The sequence below is a fragment of the Fundulus heteroclitus genome, chromosome 16, assembly GCF_011125445.2.
Source record: "Fundulus heteroclitus isolate FHET01 chromosome 16, MU-UCD_Fhet_4.1, whole genome shotgun sequence".
Classification (NCBI taxonomy): domain Eukaryota; kingdom Metazoa; phylum Chordata; class Actinopteri; order Cyprinodontiformes; family Fundulidae; genus Fundulus; species Fundulus heteroclitus.
In genome coordinates, this window is record NC_046376.1 from 26,809,928 (window position 1) to 26,827,953 (window position 18,026).

General features: G+C 41.6%; 1 protein-coding gene across 1 annotated transcript; it reads left to right on the forward strand.

Annotated features, from left to right (window-relative positions):
- The first annotated feature begins 838 nt into the window (after positions 1–838).
- Positions 839–17,649, forward strand: baiap2l2a (BAR/IMD domain containing adaptor protein 2 like 2a). The gene is made up of 14 exons (XM_012873082.3): positions 839–1,068; positions 1,342–1,417; positions 4,722–4,808; positions 6,221–6,282; positions 6,375–6,446; positions 7,127–7,207; positions 7,315–7,446; positions 8,837–8,914; positions 10,521–10,590; positions 11,321–11,507; positions 11,625–11,690; positions 13,504–13,702; positions 15,672–15,712; positions 16,131–17,649. The coding sequence occupies exons 1-14, from the start codon at positions 1,015–1,017 to the stop codon at positions 16,210–16,212; spliced, it is 1,287 nt and encodes a 428-aa protein (XP_012728536.2). The 5' UTR covers positions 839–1,014; the 3' UTR covers positions 16,213–17,649.
- The last annotated feature ends 377 nt before the right edge of the window (positions 17,650–18,026 follow it).

Sequence of the window (18,026 nt, forward strand, 5' to 3'; positions counted from 1 at the left end):
GTCTGTCCACCTAAACTGAGGAGAGGCCAGGAGAACATAGGTCAGAGAAGCAGCTGAGACTGCCGTGGTAGCTCTGAGTAAGCTGCAGAAATCCTAGGCTATGGTGTTTATTGAATGCGCAGCTGTTAGTTGTGTTTTGCATATATTTGGACTCCAACAGCAAGAATAAACCAACAAGTCATGTAAGGCACTCTGTTCTGATCAGAGCAACGTGAACAGACCAGCCCCCTTGTGGTGGTAGTTTGATGCTCTGAGACATATTGTGTTTTTCATTAGGGACATGGAAGTTGGCAAGAGTTAAATGGATGATAGTTGAAGTAGAGAAAAGGAAAATCCTTTCAGAAAACTTCTGAGCAGTTTCACCGTCCAGCAGGTCACTGACCCCAAACATACAACCTGAGCTTCATGCGTCAGAATGGCCTAGTCAAAGTCCAGACTGAAAAATACTGTAGATTCAATGTTTTTAATCCAAAGATTTTTTTATATGGCTATGCCACATGAACTTTTGGGTCAGTAGATTTTTATTATTTAGTTCAAAATAACGTCCATATAGTTTTTGTATTGATGTTGAAAATAGAAAACAGAGCAATAATGGAACAAAACAACATTTCACTTGTTGTTTTTGTATGACGCGATGAACACAGATCTCTGTTCGAGCCATAAATAAAACATAATTTGTGAGTCTTACACACACATACACACACGCACACACACACACACACTCTCTCTCTCTCCCTCTCTCTCTCTCTCTTACACACACACACACACAGAGTGGTTGAGTGTGTTTTATGGTTTAGCCGTGTTTAATAATTTACTCCCGTCTTTCTCAGGCAGTGCTGGTGTTAGTTTCCATCACACTAGGCTGCCTTCTCCTCTCAGCTCCACGTCCAGTCCGATTCAACTCGACCCGCCTTTGCTTCTACAGGCTGGCTCCCTCTTGTTGGATGATTGGCACGTCGGCTACTGGGGTTCCTCAAGGTTTTCACTGACTGCTGCAACATTCTAGATGTGAAAATGTCGGGGGTCAATAGTGATCAGCTGCACCGCTCCACCTTGGGGATTTACTTGGTGAGTAAAAGTTCTTTGTGTGAGCCGGCTGCCCTAAGTTGGAGGGCAGTTTGAAGAAACGATTTGAACCATTTAATTTACTTCCTACCAAACACACATTTCGTTTTTCCTGAGAACAACTCAAAGTCTTTGCTTGTCAGGGAAAGTGTGTGTGCACAGCCTTACTGAGTGAAAAAAGATGTTCTTTTATTGATTCTTTGTCAGATTTCTTTCACTATCTTTTACAATTCTACTGAATCTTTAGTGAATACATCTTTGTACTTTCCTTAACAGAGCTTGACTGATGAGTTCAACCCAAGTCTACAGAAACTGGTTTCACTGGGAAACAGCTACGCCCATGCTTTCAAAGGTAAGGAAAAAAGGAGGGAAGCAGCAATAAAGGAGGGAAGCAATCAGGATAGAACGGTAGAAAGGAGGACAAAATGAGGAAATATGGAAAAGGGAAAGAAAGCAAAGAAGGCAGGATAGGTAAATCATTGTGATACAGCTTTTTTGGGTTTATACAACATTTCCACGCTCATATAGAAAATGTCATTAATTTAACACACCATAACATGCCAATAAAGGTGAAATACAGACATACACAGAGGGAGCTTTGATAATTTTATTAAATATCATAAATGCTACATCCACAGTGGCTCAGTAAGGGCACCACCAGCAGCCTGACAGACATGAAATATAGATTAAGATCCTATGTGCCACCTGCGGCAGGGTTGCTATTTCCTCTTTGTGTGCAGCGCTGAGCTGTAACCTTAGGCGGATGAGCTTTTCCCTCAACATTCATTCAAATGGTGCTTGTTTATTCTATTTATTAAGCCCTTTACTGTAAGTTAAACAAATCGTACGGGTACTTAAAGCCGTTTTTTAACAGTCTCAGATTGGTTGATTAATCTGCGTTAGCTGCATCCTGATTTGAGGGTTTATTGAACTCAGCAATACTGAGGATGTATTCAAAACTATAGAATCTGTTATAAATGAGCAACCCATGCCATTCTGGTGCAGTTTACTATTAAAATGTTCCTATTACCTGAACTTCTTCCATTTAGTAACTTTACAGCCACAGCTTTCGTTGTGTTACGTTGGGTTTTCATCTGACAGAGCAACACAACACTGTGCGATTGAGAGGTGGAAAGATGATGATACGCATGTCCCTAAAACCTTCTGTTAATATCGAGGTCTGAAAAGTGTGACACGGCATAATAGGTCACAAGGGCAGAAATGATATTTCATTGCTTCGGGGAGCAACAAACTCAGAGTTCTCAAGCACTATTCCTTCAGGGGACGCCGAAAGGTACGGGGAAATGTAATGTTGTGAAATGTAAAGATGAATTCTCATCAGTACTGTATGCAATATGCTGAATAATTGGTTATTAACCTGATTGAAATGGTATGGCCAAATGTATACTTAAAAACCAAAATGGTAGCAATATTGATTGTAACCACAGTGTCCCTTATTAGGCCCATATACCATGTATAATTTGTTCAATCTGCAGGATTAATGATGACTAATAAGCGGCAATGTACATCAAACATGACAAAGATGGTTTATATTTGAGTTTGGCTTGTATCCATAGATTGCTGTGGTCATCAAATACAGGTCTCTGATCTAATCGCTACTACAACACCTTTACAGCAATATAAAGCTCCGAATAGATACAAGTGTACACGCAGCAGAAACTGTTTAATAAATGACCCCGCTATTAAACAGTAAAATTCCTCAGAAACAAGGATTCATTGTGTTGTCTCTCAGGAATGGTTATGAGTCTCCTATAATAAATGTTTGCTTTTGACAACTCCTAATTTCTCAAACACAGCTCTACCTAACAGCAATTCTGTCATTATTTATTTACATGTCTAAATGAATGAAGATTTTTTATTTTTTTTTACATAACACAATAATACCACAACAGAACAGTCCCAGAAGCATTTCCGGAGCTTTCGAGGATAATATCCAACTGCCTGTCATAATACATGGTTTCTGTACCTACTTGGAATTTTACTGCATTGAAAAATGATCGGATGTCAGATTTTCTTTTTTCTATCATTTCTTTTGCTGACACAGTTGGCTGATAATGAAAACAGGTTACTTGCAGAGTAGGAGAGCAGCAGCACACGTTACCTGAAATCCAGATCACTATGAAGGCTGCCAGAGTGTTGAAACATTGTTTCTTAAGTCATTTTATGTGAATTAGGTCCTTGTTAATTTAATGTGTTATGAACAAAATAACATCATGGCAGCTATCTTACAGCTAGCAAAAAATAATGAAAAAACATTGAAAGTAGATAAGTACCTTGAGCTAAACATAAAACCTCTAAGCGGTAGGATTTGTTTTGAAAAAGTATTTCATTTGCAGTGGAAGATTTTACAACAAAAGGCTGCAGCTTGAAGGTGGTAAGAGATAAAGTCATACTGACAGGATTCAAAGTTTCTGAAAGGAGTAAATTGACTCATCAAATCTGTGTGCTTTTGCTGTTTTTTCACTCTTTTTTCCCTCCATCTGCTGTCTCTTTCTCTGTTCTCTCCTTTCCCTTCACACAGTCTCAGCTCTCTGTTGCGCACCACGCAGCGCTCTGCTGCCCCTCACTGATTCTTAGAAAAAACTTTCAGTTTTAAAGAACTTATCGTTTAGAGCGTTGAATTGACATCAACAAAAAAAACTCACACCTGTCCAAAACTTTTGCCAGTTTAGCTGCTATTGACTAACATGACGTTAGACGTCAGTCTGTCTCAAGGCAAGGTATCAATGCATCATTTTCTTATCTTGTAGAAAAACTGCTTTTTGCCTTCTCTGCACCATTTCATGACACAATCTCAGTCGGGTCTGTGAACATCAGTTTTCAAGCACTTGCAAAGATTCTCATTTTGATTTAAATCTGGACTCTGACTGGGCCAAACTAACACTAAAAACTTCAGTGTCATTGAACTGCTGGAAGGTTACCTCTGCACCTTGTGTGGTCTCTAACAGATTTACCTCCAGGATTTCCTCTGACTGGTCTGTCCCTAAATATCAGGACTTCACACAGCTTTCTTTCAACAATGACCATCCTCCTCCCGTTCTTCAACAAAAGCCAGATTTGTGGCGTGTAGATCTAACAGCAGGCTTCTCGATCGGTGCTGCCACCTGAGCTACGGGTCTCTGCAGCCCCTCCAGAGGTGTTATGCATTATAAAGTCACTGAAACCACTGTTCTGATTGATGCTCTCCTTCCCAGGGCTGTTGGTTTAGACGGGCAGAAGAAGCTTGGGATATTTTCTATTGCCTAACCCTGCTTTATTAAACGTCTCCACCCCTGACCTGTCTGCTGTGTTCCTGGGTCTACATGCCCCTGTTTGTTCTCTAATGTTCTCCGACAAACCTCTGATGCCCCCATAGGACAGCTGGGTTCATACTGACATCACATTACACACATTGCATATTGCATATAGATGCACGTTTTCATTTTTCATTTGTTGTGTGTAGTCCTGCTAACATTTATGTGCTCTCGTCAGTCTCTCACATAAAATTCTAATAAAACAACATGGAAAAATGGGATGAAGTTCAAGGCGTGTGAAAATCTTTTTGAAAAGGCGCTGCGATAAATGTTAACTCGTTTGTACGGAAGATGTAATCCCGAAAGCGTGACACGAATCTTTTTTTTTTTTGTGTGTTTCAGAGCTCGCTGTCAGCAGCGAGGCCTACTTCAATGAACTTTCAAAGATCGGAGAGAGAGCTTTCTACTCCTTGTCCTCCCGCTCCCTGGGTATGTCAGAGCCGTCGGGCGCAGCTACCTTACACAAGCTCAGCTCACCAGGATGTGTTCGGTTTGTTCTTATGGTCACTTATTAAACGCGGGCTCTTCTGTGTCACGCGGATCAAAGTTTACCCTTAAGCGGCGTTTTATTGCTCTCTGCAAACATGACAGTGACTCCGTAATGCGCACTGCTGAGGGTATTCCTCGGAGTGAGCGTGAAAGCGTATTCTAAGGAGGTTATTCCACATTATTTAACCGTCGGCACGTAGGTCACGCTGTTCAGTCATATTTCCTACACGCTGCTAGATCAAAGCTCTGCTGGCTCATAACGATAGTTTGAGTGTCCTTTCATGTGGATAGCGTTGAATCTGATGGCAAAATCCGACATGAATTATAAATGATGATAGCCAGCGGGCCGTTCTCTGCACACTTAACCTAAAGTCATTATGACAGAGCAATGCCAGGTTAAACAGCTGGCACGGAGGGCGATTGTGCAGTCCTTCCATTGAGCTAATGAATCCCAACATGAAATTTCCTTTTTTTTGTTTTTGTGTTTTTTAGTACTGTGAAAGAGCAGATAAATAGGAGTAATCTTCTGTTATCAGTGTGAATCATTTCTACATGCAAACAAAAGGTCTTGACAGATGTCTGGGCCCGCGTCTGTCTATCGTTGGAGCTTTGCAGAGCAACAGTTCAGTGTCTAAGCACATGGGGGTAAAAACATAAAATCGGAACGGCGATACCAGCGTCCCCCACCATTTTCGGCTTTAGCGAAGATGTGTGCAGCAGCCTTTGAGGAAAACAGTTATTGTGGAGACTCGGTGACCCCAAGCTGCTGCTCTTTGCTTTAAAGACGTTTTTTCCTATATGTCTTACCACCCCCATCACCCTGCTTGGTGGCAAAGATACACTATATTGCTATAAGCTTCCCCACTTGTATGAGTTTAAGTCACTTCCCATTCTTAATCTATAGGATTTAATATTCTGTTGGCCCAACCTTTGCTGCCCTACCAACAGATCCGACTCAGCATAAATCTGGTAGGGTAGGGAAAAAAGCCACTGCTAACAGCAGATTAGACCAATAAATCAGTAATATGCCTTTGTTTGTGGGGTTGTCTTTTGGGCAAATCTGTGTGGGTTGTTTGAGGATTGTATCTTTTTCTGTTGGCAGGAAAAAAATTTTGTTGTCCGATATCAGCTCTCTACTCCATGTTTTTCCTCAGGGCCCTTATTGAACATTGTTCTGAACTCAGTCCTATTTGGACAGCCACCTCAGTGCTAAATTTAAATATTTGCTGAAATCCTGAGCGTCACCGAACTAAAACTGGAACCAATATGAGGAAAGAAAAGCTACAAGTACACCACAGGTTAATGATCAACGAATGAATCCGGTTACATCAAACCGTGTTCTTATCTTCCAGGAGATGTCCTGATTCAGATCTCTGAGAACCAACGGAGACTCACCTTGGAGCTGGAGGGAGTGGTAAATGACATCAGTGCTGATCAGATTACCAGACTAGTCCTCCGTCGGTCTGTGTTCACAGCAAAACGTAAGCGCCATTTCTCTTCTTCCAGTTCCGCCAGTTCAGCTTGGAAGTCCTGCTGGTGATGCAGAACAACATTCAGCTGGACAAAGACTACATCTCAGTGAGTGAACGAGTTGAGAAAAGACAGATTGTGTCATCATGAGGAAAAGTTACAACCTTTTTATGGGTGAACAATAAAATGAAAACAGAAAATGATAAGATTTATGAATTTATATAGCTCTGGATGAAGCCATTTGTCCTGTAGTACTGTCAACAAGGCATGCCTCACAAAAACATCTCTGACGTGATCTTCTCCAATCTAATCAGAAGTTCACATCCCATCCCCATTTCAGGAAGGATTATACAACAAACAACTTCAAGTATGTCTTAACGGTAGCTGGCTGCACTTGTTTGGATTTATCCTGGATTTTCTTTAATCCACAAAATTCAGACTGGTTCTCTGGAAGTTGCAGAGACACCACACCCTTTGTACAGCCATCTGCAAACATATTTGATGAGTTTTACCACACCTTTCATTACGCTTGTTTTTGTCAGTATCCCATGCTTCCTGTAATGAATTCAAATATGGGAATCCAATACATTTTTTATTCAATGAAGTTGTGTGTTTTATTGTCAAAAAACAATTCAGATGCATCATTGACAGTCAAGAAGGTGAGATTGTGGCAATAATGAGAGTATGTAAACATCTGACCACAGCTGTATGTCAGATTGCTCCTGTTGACCTTGGAGGGTTTGAATTGGAACGAACTCCCAGGGATCTGATGTGAATTGTCCCTACAGGACAGCAGGGTGAAGTATGAGACGGAGGTTCATAACCAGGTAGCAGCTCTGCAGAGGCAGCGGAGGGGAGGACCCATCCAGGTCTGTTCGTCTTCCCCCTCTTCCTCCCGAAGGGAGACGTTTTATTGTTATGCCGGCACCGTCGCTCGCTTCGCTCTGGATCGACTCTCTGTTCTGTGTTTTCCCAGGACTCTAGCGAGCATGAGCACTTCCTGAGGGAGAGCCACCGTGAGGCGTTGGAGGAGGAGGCTAGGCGGTACCGCTTCTTGGCTGAGAAACACTGTGGCCTCATGCAGTCCATCGGCCAACTTATGAATAAGGTATACAGATGACGCCAGACAGCTTGCATTTTACTGCTTCCAGCGGCTTATCTGCTCTGATTGCCATGGGGATGAGCAATCAAACTCAGGCCATGACAACGAATGTCAATAAGACAGCTAGGTTAGGGTTAGGGTACAGAGTGCGAAATTAGGCGGAATGGATGATGTGAGATTTTATTGTTCTTTGTGTGCATTTCCGCCTTTGATAATCAAGAATCATTCCCCTCATAGCAGCTTCACAGTTTCTACAGGAGGAGCGGTTTCACATTAACAGCTTGTGCGTTTGAACTTTGAACACCTCCAGTGGAAGAGTTAGTCTGTGTTTCGTCACATGGTAAAACATGTAAAGGTGCCCTCATGTGACCACAGTGGCCTCCCTGCAAAGGGCAAACCCTTCGTAGATACGCAAACTTACTCCAGTGGAAGAGTAAGTCTGTGTTTCGCCACATGGTAAAATATGTAAGGCTTTGAAATCCAAAATGTTTTGTGTCTTTCTGCTTCTTCTTATCACTAATGTGACCAATGCTCAAATGCTCGCATCTGATTAATTGCTCTTAGCTAGGTGGTTATTAAATGGCCGCATTCAAGCAGCATCCTTGGCAACGTCAATATTGAAAACTGCTAAACGCACCCTCGCTTCCTCCAGCTGTTGCCAAATGGTCGCCACATGACTAAAATCAATGAATGGATCAAAAACCATCCCACAAGTTTTAAGGCAGTTGTTCATAAGAGTTTTCAACTGTCTCTTTTTTAAATTACATTAGCACGTAGCTGCGCTGCTAATTCTAGCTTGTATGAGCAGCAGAGGATTAAATGTTAAGAATATGCAGAAATCATTTCCATTGACATTACTATAATAGATACTTTCAGGTTGATCGGAGTTTCTAGGAGCCTCTGTTTAGTACTGATTGACACAGGGCCCATTTGAACTGTTACAGAGTCACAGTAAAGCACGCCATCCTGGGATCACTCTGTCTCCGTAACAACCAACCATTAATTTTTTTTTCGGCTTCAATCAAAAACGCGTCGAGTTTGCTAAAAGCTACTGGGACCTAAACGAAAATCAGACTAAGATTGAGCTTTTTGGCAGCAGCCAGTCCAAGTGGACCTGTTGCAGAACAGGGGCTGAACCTGTGGGAAAGCTTCATATGCCCTGGAAACCATGTCAGGGTGCCTGGCGTCATGAGCACTTCCAAAGAGCAGATACTAGAAAAACGGTGGCCTCTGATTGCACTACTGCAATAAAGTACAGATTTATTTGTGGGGGGGTTACCAGGAATGCCATTAAATGTGTCCTGTAGTACATATCCTTCAACCACCTGCAGAAGAAAGGCTGGACTTCCCACGCTGATGGACTCTGTTCATTCACTTTTGTTTTTTTATGAGTCAGACAGGAGGAACTCTTCTGCAGAAAGCTGATTTCTGGACAGAGGAAGTTGGTGCCACCAGACCTGCTTATAATAACACTGTAAGTTTAAGAGTGTCAACCACTCGCTGAGCAACACCTTGTCCAGTCTGTGAGTCATTTATGTGGAACGGAATATGTCTTCGGAAACTGAAAACTAGTGCAAATTCCCATTGTTGCGTTTTGTTTCAGTTTCTAAATTTCTAAAACACGTATTAGATAGAATAAAACCCATGAAGGTAGAACTAGGCATTATTTGCTTTTTGAAATCTAAAACACCAACACAAAAGCACCAGCAGAAGGAAAGACATTAAATTCCAGCAAGGATCATTCAGTTGCATTGGTGCCCTCTGGTGGACGATCTGTGAATTAGCCAGAACGACTGGATGTCAGTGAGACTTTAGAAGAGGATTCAGCCTGCAGCTGTAACGCAGAGGGAAACAAAGGCTTTGATTAGGATGATAGACCTGCTGCATATACATACTGAGTCTGAATATAAGCTGACAGCACAGAAGGATGACTCTCAGTCTGAAGGTTTATGATCCACTGCATTGCAGCTGCAATCACTGCTTGAGGAAACAACAAAGAGTCCCTGAGTTAAACCCTGCTCCTCAAATAGAAAGTGACAAGGCAGGGACACATATACCTTTGCCATAACAATGAGGGGATTAATGTGGATTTTGGTTTGGCTATTGACGGCTGCTGAGATCCATTAAATGGAGTCGCGTGAGCTACCAGTACAGTATATCCGCTGCGTACACAGAAGGACCCTCTGGCTTGTTATTCCCTGTCTTTGTGCAAACCTGACTGGGACATGCGGCAGCAATATTTACAGATTACATGCTCGATCTTGAGTCACCGCTGTTATAGGTATATACGATGAGTGCCGTCGGTTCTGTCGTTAATGACTTCATAAGATGCAGTTTCTGATGTCAAAAACAGCAAATGTGGTTAGAGGCAGAAGATTCAAACGCGCAAGCATTTTATTTACTAAAGCAATCATTTCAGTTTTTCACTGTAAAACCAAAGACCAAAATGTATTTTGTTGAGATTTTAAGGGAAATCCCAATTTAAATGGTTGCATAATTGTGAGAATTATAAAACATAGGTTTTTTGTAATAAAAAAATATATCTGTTTTATTACAAATACAAATCTGAACATGCTGGAATGTATTTGTGTACTGTCACCTATAGTCAGATTCAACGCATAGCCATGTGTTAGAATGGCCCAGTCAAAGTGCAGACCGAAATCAAGTGAGAATATGTGGAAAGATTTGAACATTTAAGCTCACAGACTCCATTTAATGTGGCCAGACTTGAATTATTTTGAGCGTACAATCTCTAGATGTGCAAAGCTTGTACTTCTAAAAACCTGCAGCTTTAATACGTTACTCTACATGTTGTTGACTTAGGAGGGTGGGAACATTGGTGCATCATTTTCTTTCCACTTCACAGTTAGTGTGCCACATAAAATTCTGAATGGATTTATAATCCTGGTTGTTATTTGGCTAAAAATGGAGTTAGTCGCTTTGCAATACACTGTAGCTTGTGTTTCCACAGTAAAGAAGCAGCTTTTATGAGCTTTCATGGCTCTTTGGAGCTATGAGACCATTAAATTGACAAATGCATGAAATACTGCTAGGACTCATGCATGAATACATGTTTATAGGGGGGAATGAGAGCGGAGGACATCAGACAGATCCGAGAGGAGATGGTTCTGGGCAAGCTACCCTCAAGGGGTGAGTGGTTATATTGAAAAATAGATCAGCTTTTTTTTTTTTGCACAACACAAGAGAACCTCTTCAAAAGTTTCATTTTATTCAGCTTCATTGTGTTTCTCTCGTTAATTTTTTGCTGTAAACTACTTGCAGCGCTCTTAATGGATTCCAGTTTATCTGATTGTACATAATTATTTCAGTCTTTTATTTCCCCTTTTTTTTTCATCCTTATGGTTTTGCACACAACATCCAAATTTGAACCCTTCCTGCAGAAATCCTGTCTAATCTTTTAGCTTGCTTATCTAAAGTAAAAAAAAAAAAAAACAGACCAAGTAATGAGGAATCAACAACCAACTATGAGCAATCTGCACAGTATTAAATACCCTTCCTCATCATAGTCAACTTTGTGCCCTTGTGAAACGCTGCAAACAGCAGGCCTGCAGTGCGACGCTGCCAAGCTGGTGTTCACTGGAGAGAGAAAAAAGGCACCTTGTTGAGCCCAATCAATTTATCTGCATCTCCTGCTGCTGAAACAAAGGAAATTAGTATGGAAATGTAATAGTCTGCTCAGAATCATAATGCATGTAATTAGGAATAACAATGAATTAGAACTTTATCATGCAAATTTGAACAAAAACTAAAAACGAAGCCCAGCCTTTCACATCTTCTAATGAATAATTTTGGCTGTTTATCAGCTCGGTTCGTGCCTCAGCTAACTGCTCTCTTGGCGTTTCGCTTGTCGCTCCCGCAGCGCCGTCCCCGGTGGGCAGCATTTATCGCTCCAGAGGTGGCGGCGGAGGTGTTCCCATGAGGGCCAGGGTGGCGCACCAGCCAGCTGGCTCCAATCCCACCCTGCTGCCCTTCTACCGGGGACAGATCATCACCGTGCGGGACATGCCACCCAGGAACGGCTGGCTCTACGGATCTGCTGAAAACAGGTTACCGTGAGGGGCTGTTACCGTGTGTTTGTGGTTGCATGGGAGATGGGAGCTCACCCGGTTATGACATTAACACTTCTGATGTCATCTTTGCTGTCTGTCTGTCTTTGTTTTCAGTCAGGGGTGGTTTCCAGCCTCCTATGTGGAAGAACTTGAGGAATCCCCAATGTCCCCCAGCTCCCGGTAAATTTCCCAGTGTTCTCTATGCCCTTACTTGAAAAAAACATAAATTATGTTTTTTTGGATATGTCATTTCTTATTTTTCACATATTTAAAAAATAACATAGGGATCTTACCTCCATTGAAATGCCAGTTTGGGGAGAGTAAAAACACCAAAGCATGAAAAGCTGCATTGGGTCAAGTTGGGGATTATAGTCTGGGGCTGCTTTTAGACATTGGCTCAGCCCCTCAGATCCCGTGAAAGGAACTCCTAATTGTTCTGCAAAGACATTTTGGACAATTTAATGCTCCATCTTTGTGAGAACAGTCTGGTGTGGCCATTTCCTGTTCCAAAACAATTGCACACAAACATATAAAACGAGATAAATAAAGACAAGGTTGAACGAGCTCAGTGTGAAAAAATCTGACCGGCCTAAATAGAGTCCTGACGTTAACTTTGTAGAACAACTTTGGGATAAACTAGAGCTTCTCGCCCAACATCAGTGTCAGACCTCACGAATGTGCTCAAACTCCCATGAGCACACCTTTAAACCTTGTAGAAGCTGTTGCAGCTCCAAAAGTGAGCCTACATCATATTAAGCCTTATGCGAAAAGAGCAAGGTCGTATGTGTGTGACGGCAGATTGGCAAATACATTTGGCATTACAGTGAAGATGCTATTCAGTTTAGGTGAGAAATTAACACAAAACTTGATACAAATTTCAAAAAGTTCCAAAGACATCTTTGAAAACATGTTTAAGCCCCTTGTCTGTGATGGACTGACAACCAGTCCAGGGTGTACTCTACCTCTCTCCCAATGCAGCTGGAGATGGGCACCCCCCCCCCCTCTCTCATGGAAGAATACAAGAATATTTACACACATATACCGATGAGCAACTCCTGACACAACTTCAGCATTTAGCCTTTTTTATTTCGAATCTGCCATGGATGGTGATGAATCTGACTAACTGGAAATACAGTTGAGTTGTCCCAGTAAGAGCTTCCTGACATTTTACTAGTGTCTTTCACCTAAACCTCTCAGTCTGCGGAGAGGTTGAAAAGAATCAAATAATTTCATTGAGCAAATTTGTCAGTCAGGAGAAAGTTACCAAAACTGCTGCAAGAAAAAAAAAAAAAAACATCCTGACATTCACGCTAAAATCCCCTACCCACTAGCTGGGCAGTGTTTCACTCATTTGCAAAGAAGAACAAGCTAAATGGTAAGTTTCTGGATGTGCAAAGCTGGTAGAAACAGAAACATCAGCCTTAAAAAACCTGCAGCTGTGATTGCAGCAAAAGTTGGTCTAAAAAGTATCGATCTATTGATGAAATTCTTCTAAATATTAAACAAGTGGGTGAAGCAATGAAACGAAACCCTAAACATGCTCCCCGAGGCTGCCTGAAAAACACAGATCAGATTCAGTTTGCTCCAAGGCTGTTCCTATTATTTTTGGGGCTAATCGTTTTAAAACAGGGTCAGTTTCAAACTTGAGCTTGAAATGATAAAATGAACTACTTCGGATAAATGGGTGACCCATAGCTGTGAGGAAACCCACACACAGCTGTTGAAATAAAACTTTTACCATGAACAGGAACAGAGAAAAATATCTATGACAATAAACTGAGGACAAATCCCGGCACTGAGCCCAGTAATTTAGCAACTAACTGTGAAGTAAATATCATAAAGCCTTCTGTCATACTTTGTAATGGTCTTGATTTATCTTTATGTTTAAGATGTAAAAATGGGGGGAAAAAATCATTAAATGCGTTAAATTAGGACAATTTTACGTCTGATATGAGCAGAACTGCTGAACTGGGTTCCTCTCGCCTACATCCAGTAACTCCACTCTCCGGAGCAGCAGGAGCATGAGCAGCCTGCTGGACCAACCGGGCGCCGGCAGCAGCAGCAGCAGGAGCAGCAGCAGTGTCATGAGCAACGTGTTTGACCAGCCAAGACCCTTCAGCGTGAGCAGCAGCAGTAGCAGCAAAGGTGGAGGCCCGCCTCCTCCGCCTCCACCGCCGACACAATCTTCATCCGTGAGTGAACACTCTGTTGAGCCGTGTGGTGACAGAAACGGTCTAGAAGGTGATGAATGAAGTCAGAAACTACCAAAGCAAATACGTTGATGGACTTAAAGTGTTTCAAAGAATGATGATGATACCATGAAGTTCCCAGGGAGTTGTAACAAAAAATAAGCCCACAGCATCACAGATCCTTCCCCCCGTACTTAACAGCGGCCCTGAGGTACATTAAACATTCAATCTTTGCTTTACATCAAACCCACAATCTTTGTCTCATCTGGGACGACTGTGGCTCAAAGGGAAGAACAAATAGAAAGCTCCAGTGTTCAATTCCAACTTTCTCCTCTACCAGTTGTCGATGTGCCCTTGGGCAAGGCACTTAACCCGAAGCTGCTAAAGGATCTGCATATGGGTGTATGAATGTGTCCAAGTTTCTGAGTGTGACTTGGATTATTGTGAAGCTCTTTCAGTGTTTAGTATGACCAGGAAGCATGACCTGGATTCAACCCAATTACTGATTTAGTCAGTATCTGACCAAAGCAGGTTCTGGGTCATTATTTCATAACTTGTAGTTTCGGGCGAGTCATAATCACCTTTCTTTAGCTACAAACTGACGTGGTATTCTCTTTATGTCTGCCAGGTAGACATGTTATACTCATGTTGTAGTTGTTATACCCAACTATTTTGAATCATGTACTGCTATCCCGCTGTTAGGAAATGGGCTTCTATGACTCCAAGACACAATGTCTGCTGGCAGAAGGTCACTAAGGTGTCTGTAATCTGTTATTTTTCATGAAAGTTAAAAGGCCCGAATGAGAACATCCCCAGAATTTAAAGTTCGAATAGACTCTGACTGACTTATAAAAGTAAACTATAAACACAAAAATGTTTTAGTTACAGTTGTTTACATTTTAATGGATGGCAAAAAAAAAACATGGAAATGGTGATTATATTTCAAAAAGAAAAAGGAAAAAAAATCAATACAATTAAAGCTTTAAGCTATTTTTCTTTACCAGTGAAATTAATGTTCTGAAATGGATTGAAATTTCTGAAACTTTTTGTTTTTACTTATTTTACGTATTATGCTACTGTAATTAAGAATGCTCTTAATTCAAAACTTTTTACACATTTACTATATGTGGTAGGAGTTCTAGGGGGCACTTTATTTACATAAAATGGCTTGTGACTAAACAACAAGAAAGAGAAGACGAAATATCAAAAACTCACCCTGTCATTTGTCCCAGTGATTGACATTATCGGTGAAATACGTTACCCTGGACGAGCTTTTTGAAAATGAAATATAAAAACAAGCCAGGCTTCAGAGCGCTTTGATGATGGGATTGATGGCCATCCTCACCTGTGCTGTGCATGTATTTGCCCATCTGTCCACCAGGGGCACTGTGGCAACGTGTTGTTCTCAATGACACCTCAGCCCTCTTTCTGGTGGATGCAGGGAGGAAGCTCCAGCTGCTGATCATGTGAGCCAAGGAATGGTCTGCGGTTGTGTGCTGTTGTTTTGGATATCAGTGTGTGTTTCAGCAGCTGTTTCGCCACGAAAAATGGGTTGTCTGAACATCCCATGTCCTGAGCATGCAGAGTCAGTACGACAAATACCAATAGGAACATTACTGTCTTGATGTTTCATTAGCTGGAAAAGCTCAATCAAAGTAGTACATTTGGCAGAAGTTCATACACATCCTTAAATGTCTTTGCTAACAACAATTCCAACCAGAAAAATGCAAATGGCAAAATTAAAACAGAATTTTCTTTTTACGCATTTGCCTCTGCATGCTCCCAGTTCCCCATCTCAGGTGTGACAAGTGTGTGTGTGTGTGTGTGTGTGTGCAACAGCGTTGTTCACATCAGTGGACGACTTGTTAGAGGTAGAGGACAGATAAAAATCCGAGCCTCCGTTAGCGAGTGTGTTGATGTTGGTGTTTCAGGTTGGCCCTCACTAACCTCCCTCCTCTCTAACTTTCTGCAGAAATCGCAGTCACAGAACTCGCACTCCGAACTCTTCCCAAGGTAAGAGTAACAGCTGCAGCCTTGCTCTGAAAGTGGAGAAAGGCCGTTAAAACGAAGGCCATTCGTGACACTCTTCTTCAGAGAAAGGGAGTTTTTTTTTCCCCCTCCGAGTATGTCATGAAGCCATTAAATCTGAGAACAATAGATGGGAACGCTGATCCTAATGGCACAGAATGACTTCTCTTCCATTAGAGTTGCACACTGAAACCATTCCAGCTTGATGTTTAGGAACCACGACTAAGAGCCTGACTTCAGAGGAACAGTTCACTGAATGATTTTTGAAATGTGGGGCCCTTGTCTCTGGCTGTGGCCCCGTCTGGACATATTCAGCAACATTATTATAGTTTTGTTCACGTCCCATTTGTCTTTCTCTCCCTCTCCCTGCTTCTTTTTTTCCTCCCTCCCTTGTATTTCACAGGGGTACCAATCCATTTGCCACCGTTAAGCTGAAGCCCACCCACACCAATGACAGATCTGCTCCAGTACTACATCGGAGATGACTTCTTACCGGGGAAACAGATGCTTCCATTTAGTTTGCTAGGTGGAGGTCTGACAGTGGCTGTTTTATTGAACTACTGTACTTATCTGTGTGCCATAGTTCCCTCTGGCAAAAAGCGCCTCATATGCATTTGGCTGAAGGTAAAATCAAATATGAATAAGTTCTTTCCTGGAACTGCAGGAAGCGTCTACACCAAGGCTGCATATCAGCGAGGACCAATCGCAGATTATCGTGACACATACGCACCGATCTAAAGTTAGTTTGATAACTGAAGTATTTAGGCTTTAAGCAATATAGTGGCTTACAAAAGTATTCAAACCTCTTTAACCTGGTTTTATTTGTTTTATATTATTTCAAGCAAAAACTTCAATGGGTTTTGATTTTACGTGGTAGAGCAAATTTCAGTTTATTTTATTATTTATGTTTGAGGGGGTTATGTGGCAGATGTGAATTACGCACTCTGCATCACCTGTGAACATCAGTTTTCAAATCTCACACATATTCTCAGCTCGATTTACTGTTTGGACTTTGACTGGACCGATCTGACAAGATGCTCTGATGTAAACCATTCCACTGGAGCTCTGGCTGTATGTTTAGAAATACAAACGTCATGAGGGTTTTAGAGATCTCAAATCTTATGCATCCTCCATCTTTTCCTTCCAGGATTGCGAAAGATTTTAACCGCATCCTTCTTCAACTCTACCTCCAGCTTTCCTGTCTCTGCTGTGGAAAACCATTCCATTCTGCACTCCTTAACAATATTTTGTAGTTTTGTTTAGACTTGCCTTGCTTACTTGGAGCCCCTGTAGTATAAGCAGATATCATCAGAGCCCAGCCCAGTCAGCCACTTTCCATCTCACCTTTAGTTTCAGACCATTAGCGAAGTGGCCTGTCTCATAAAGCCTCGGTAAAATGCATTGACGTTTGGGGCTTCAAAGTGACAAAAAGGGGAAAGGTTCCAGGGTTGAGAATACTTTTTCAAGCCACTGCAACCACTTACTGATATTTTTAATATCGGAGATGATTTGGGGAATCCGACCAAATGTTTTCATATGAGTTCAATTGTATGTCGCTGTATGTAATTGGTTTTCTTCTTTAGCTCAGGATTAAAAGCCTGCTTCCTCTTTCACTTCTGTACCTGACCTTTTCTACATTCCCACTGTTCCATTTATATCCACATGTTCAACGTGTGAGATTAGTTCTGTCGCTAAATATTAAATGTGCAGCAAATGTACTTTGGAAAATGGCTTTTGGAAAATAAAAGAACCTGAGGCAGATCATGTAAAAAACTCAGGTGTCATGAATAATATGTGTTAAAGGATAATATCATACCATCTGCCTGGGAGAAGAACTGATTTGAACTTCAGTGTATTACGTCCAAATATTATGTACAACCTCACATCTGAAATTCGGATATTAATAAAACCTGTTGCTTATGTCTTCTGACACTTATCGAGCAAATCAACAGCAATTTAACATGGATGATGGTGCTTTTCATTGCTGTTTAAGAAACATGCCCCTATTGTTGCAGAAGAATCCCATCTTTTGGTTCCAGTCACCAACGACACCAAGTAGTGAATGTATTGATAGTCTGCACAGTTCAGATCTGTTCGCTCAGGCACTGAAATGTCCTACTAAAAAAGATCAAGATTCCTGCAGTGCTTATTTGGGTTCTCCGCTGGGGATATGTAACCTAAATTGAACCTTGGTGTGAATCCAATTGTGCTAATGGCTTGACAGCAGCATGGCACTTCTGAGTAAAGACTCTCTGGCTGCTTGGCTTGATATGGTCTTTTTTTATGTTGTTCTCACTGG

Coding starts and splice junctions, on each gene's coding strand:
- baiap2l2a (XM_012873082.3), top strand. CDS start 1,015: ATGTCGGGGGTCAATAGTGATCAGCTGCACCGCTCCACCTTGGGGATT. Junction 4,809..6,220: donor CTTGTCCTCCCGCTCCCTGG/GTATGTCAGAGC, acceptor CTTATCTTCCAG/GAGATGTCCTGATTCAGATC. Junction 15,713..16,130: donor CACTCCGAACTCTTCCCAAG/GTAAGAGTAACA, acceptor TGTATTTCACAG/GGGTACCAATCCATTTGCCA.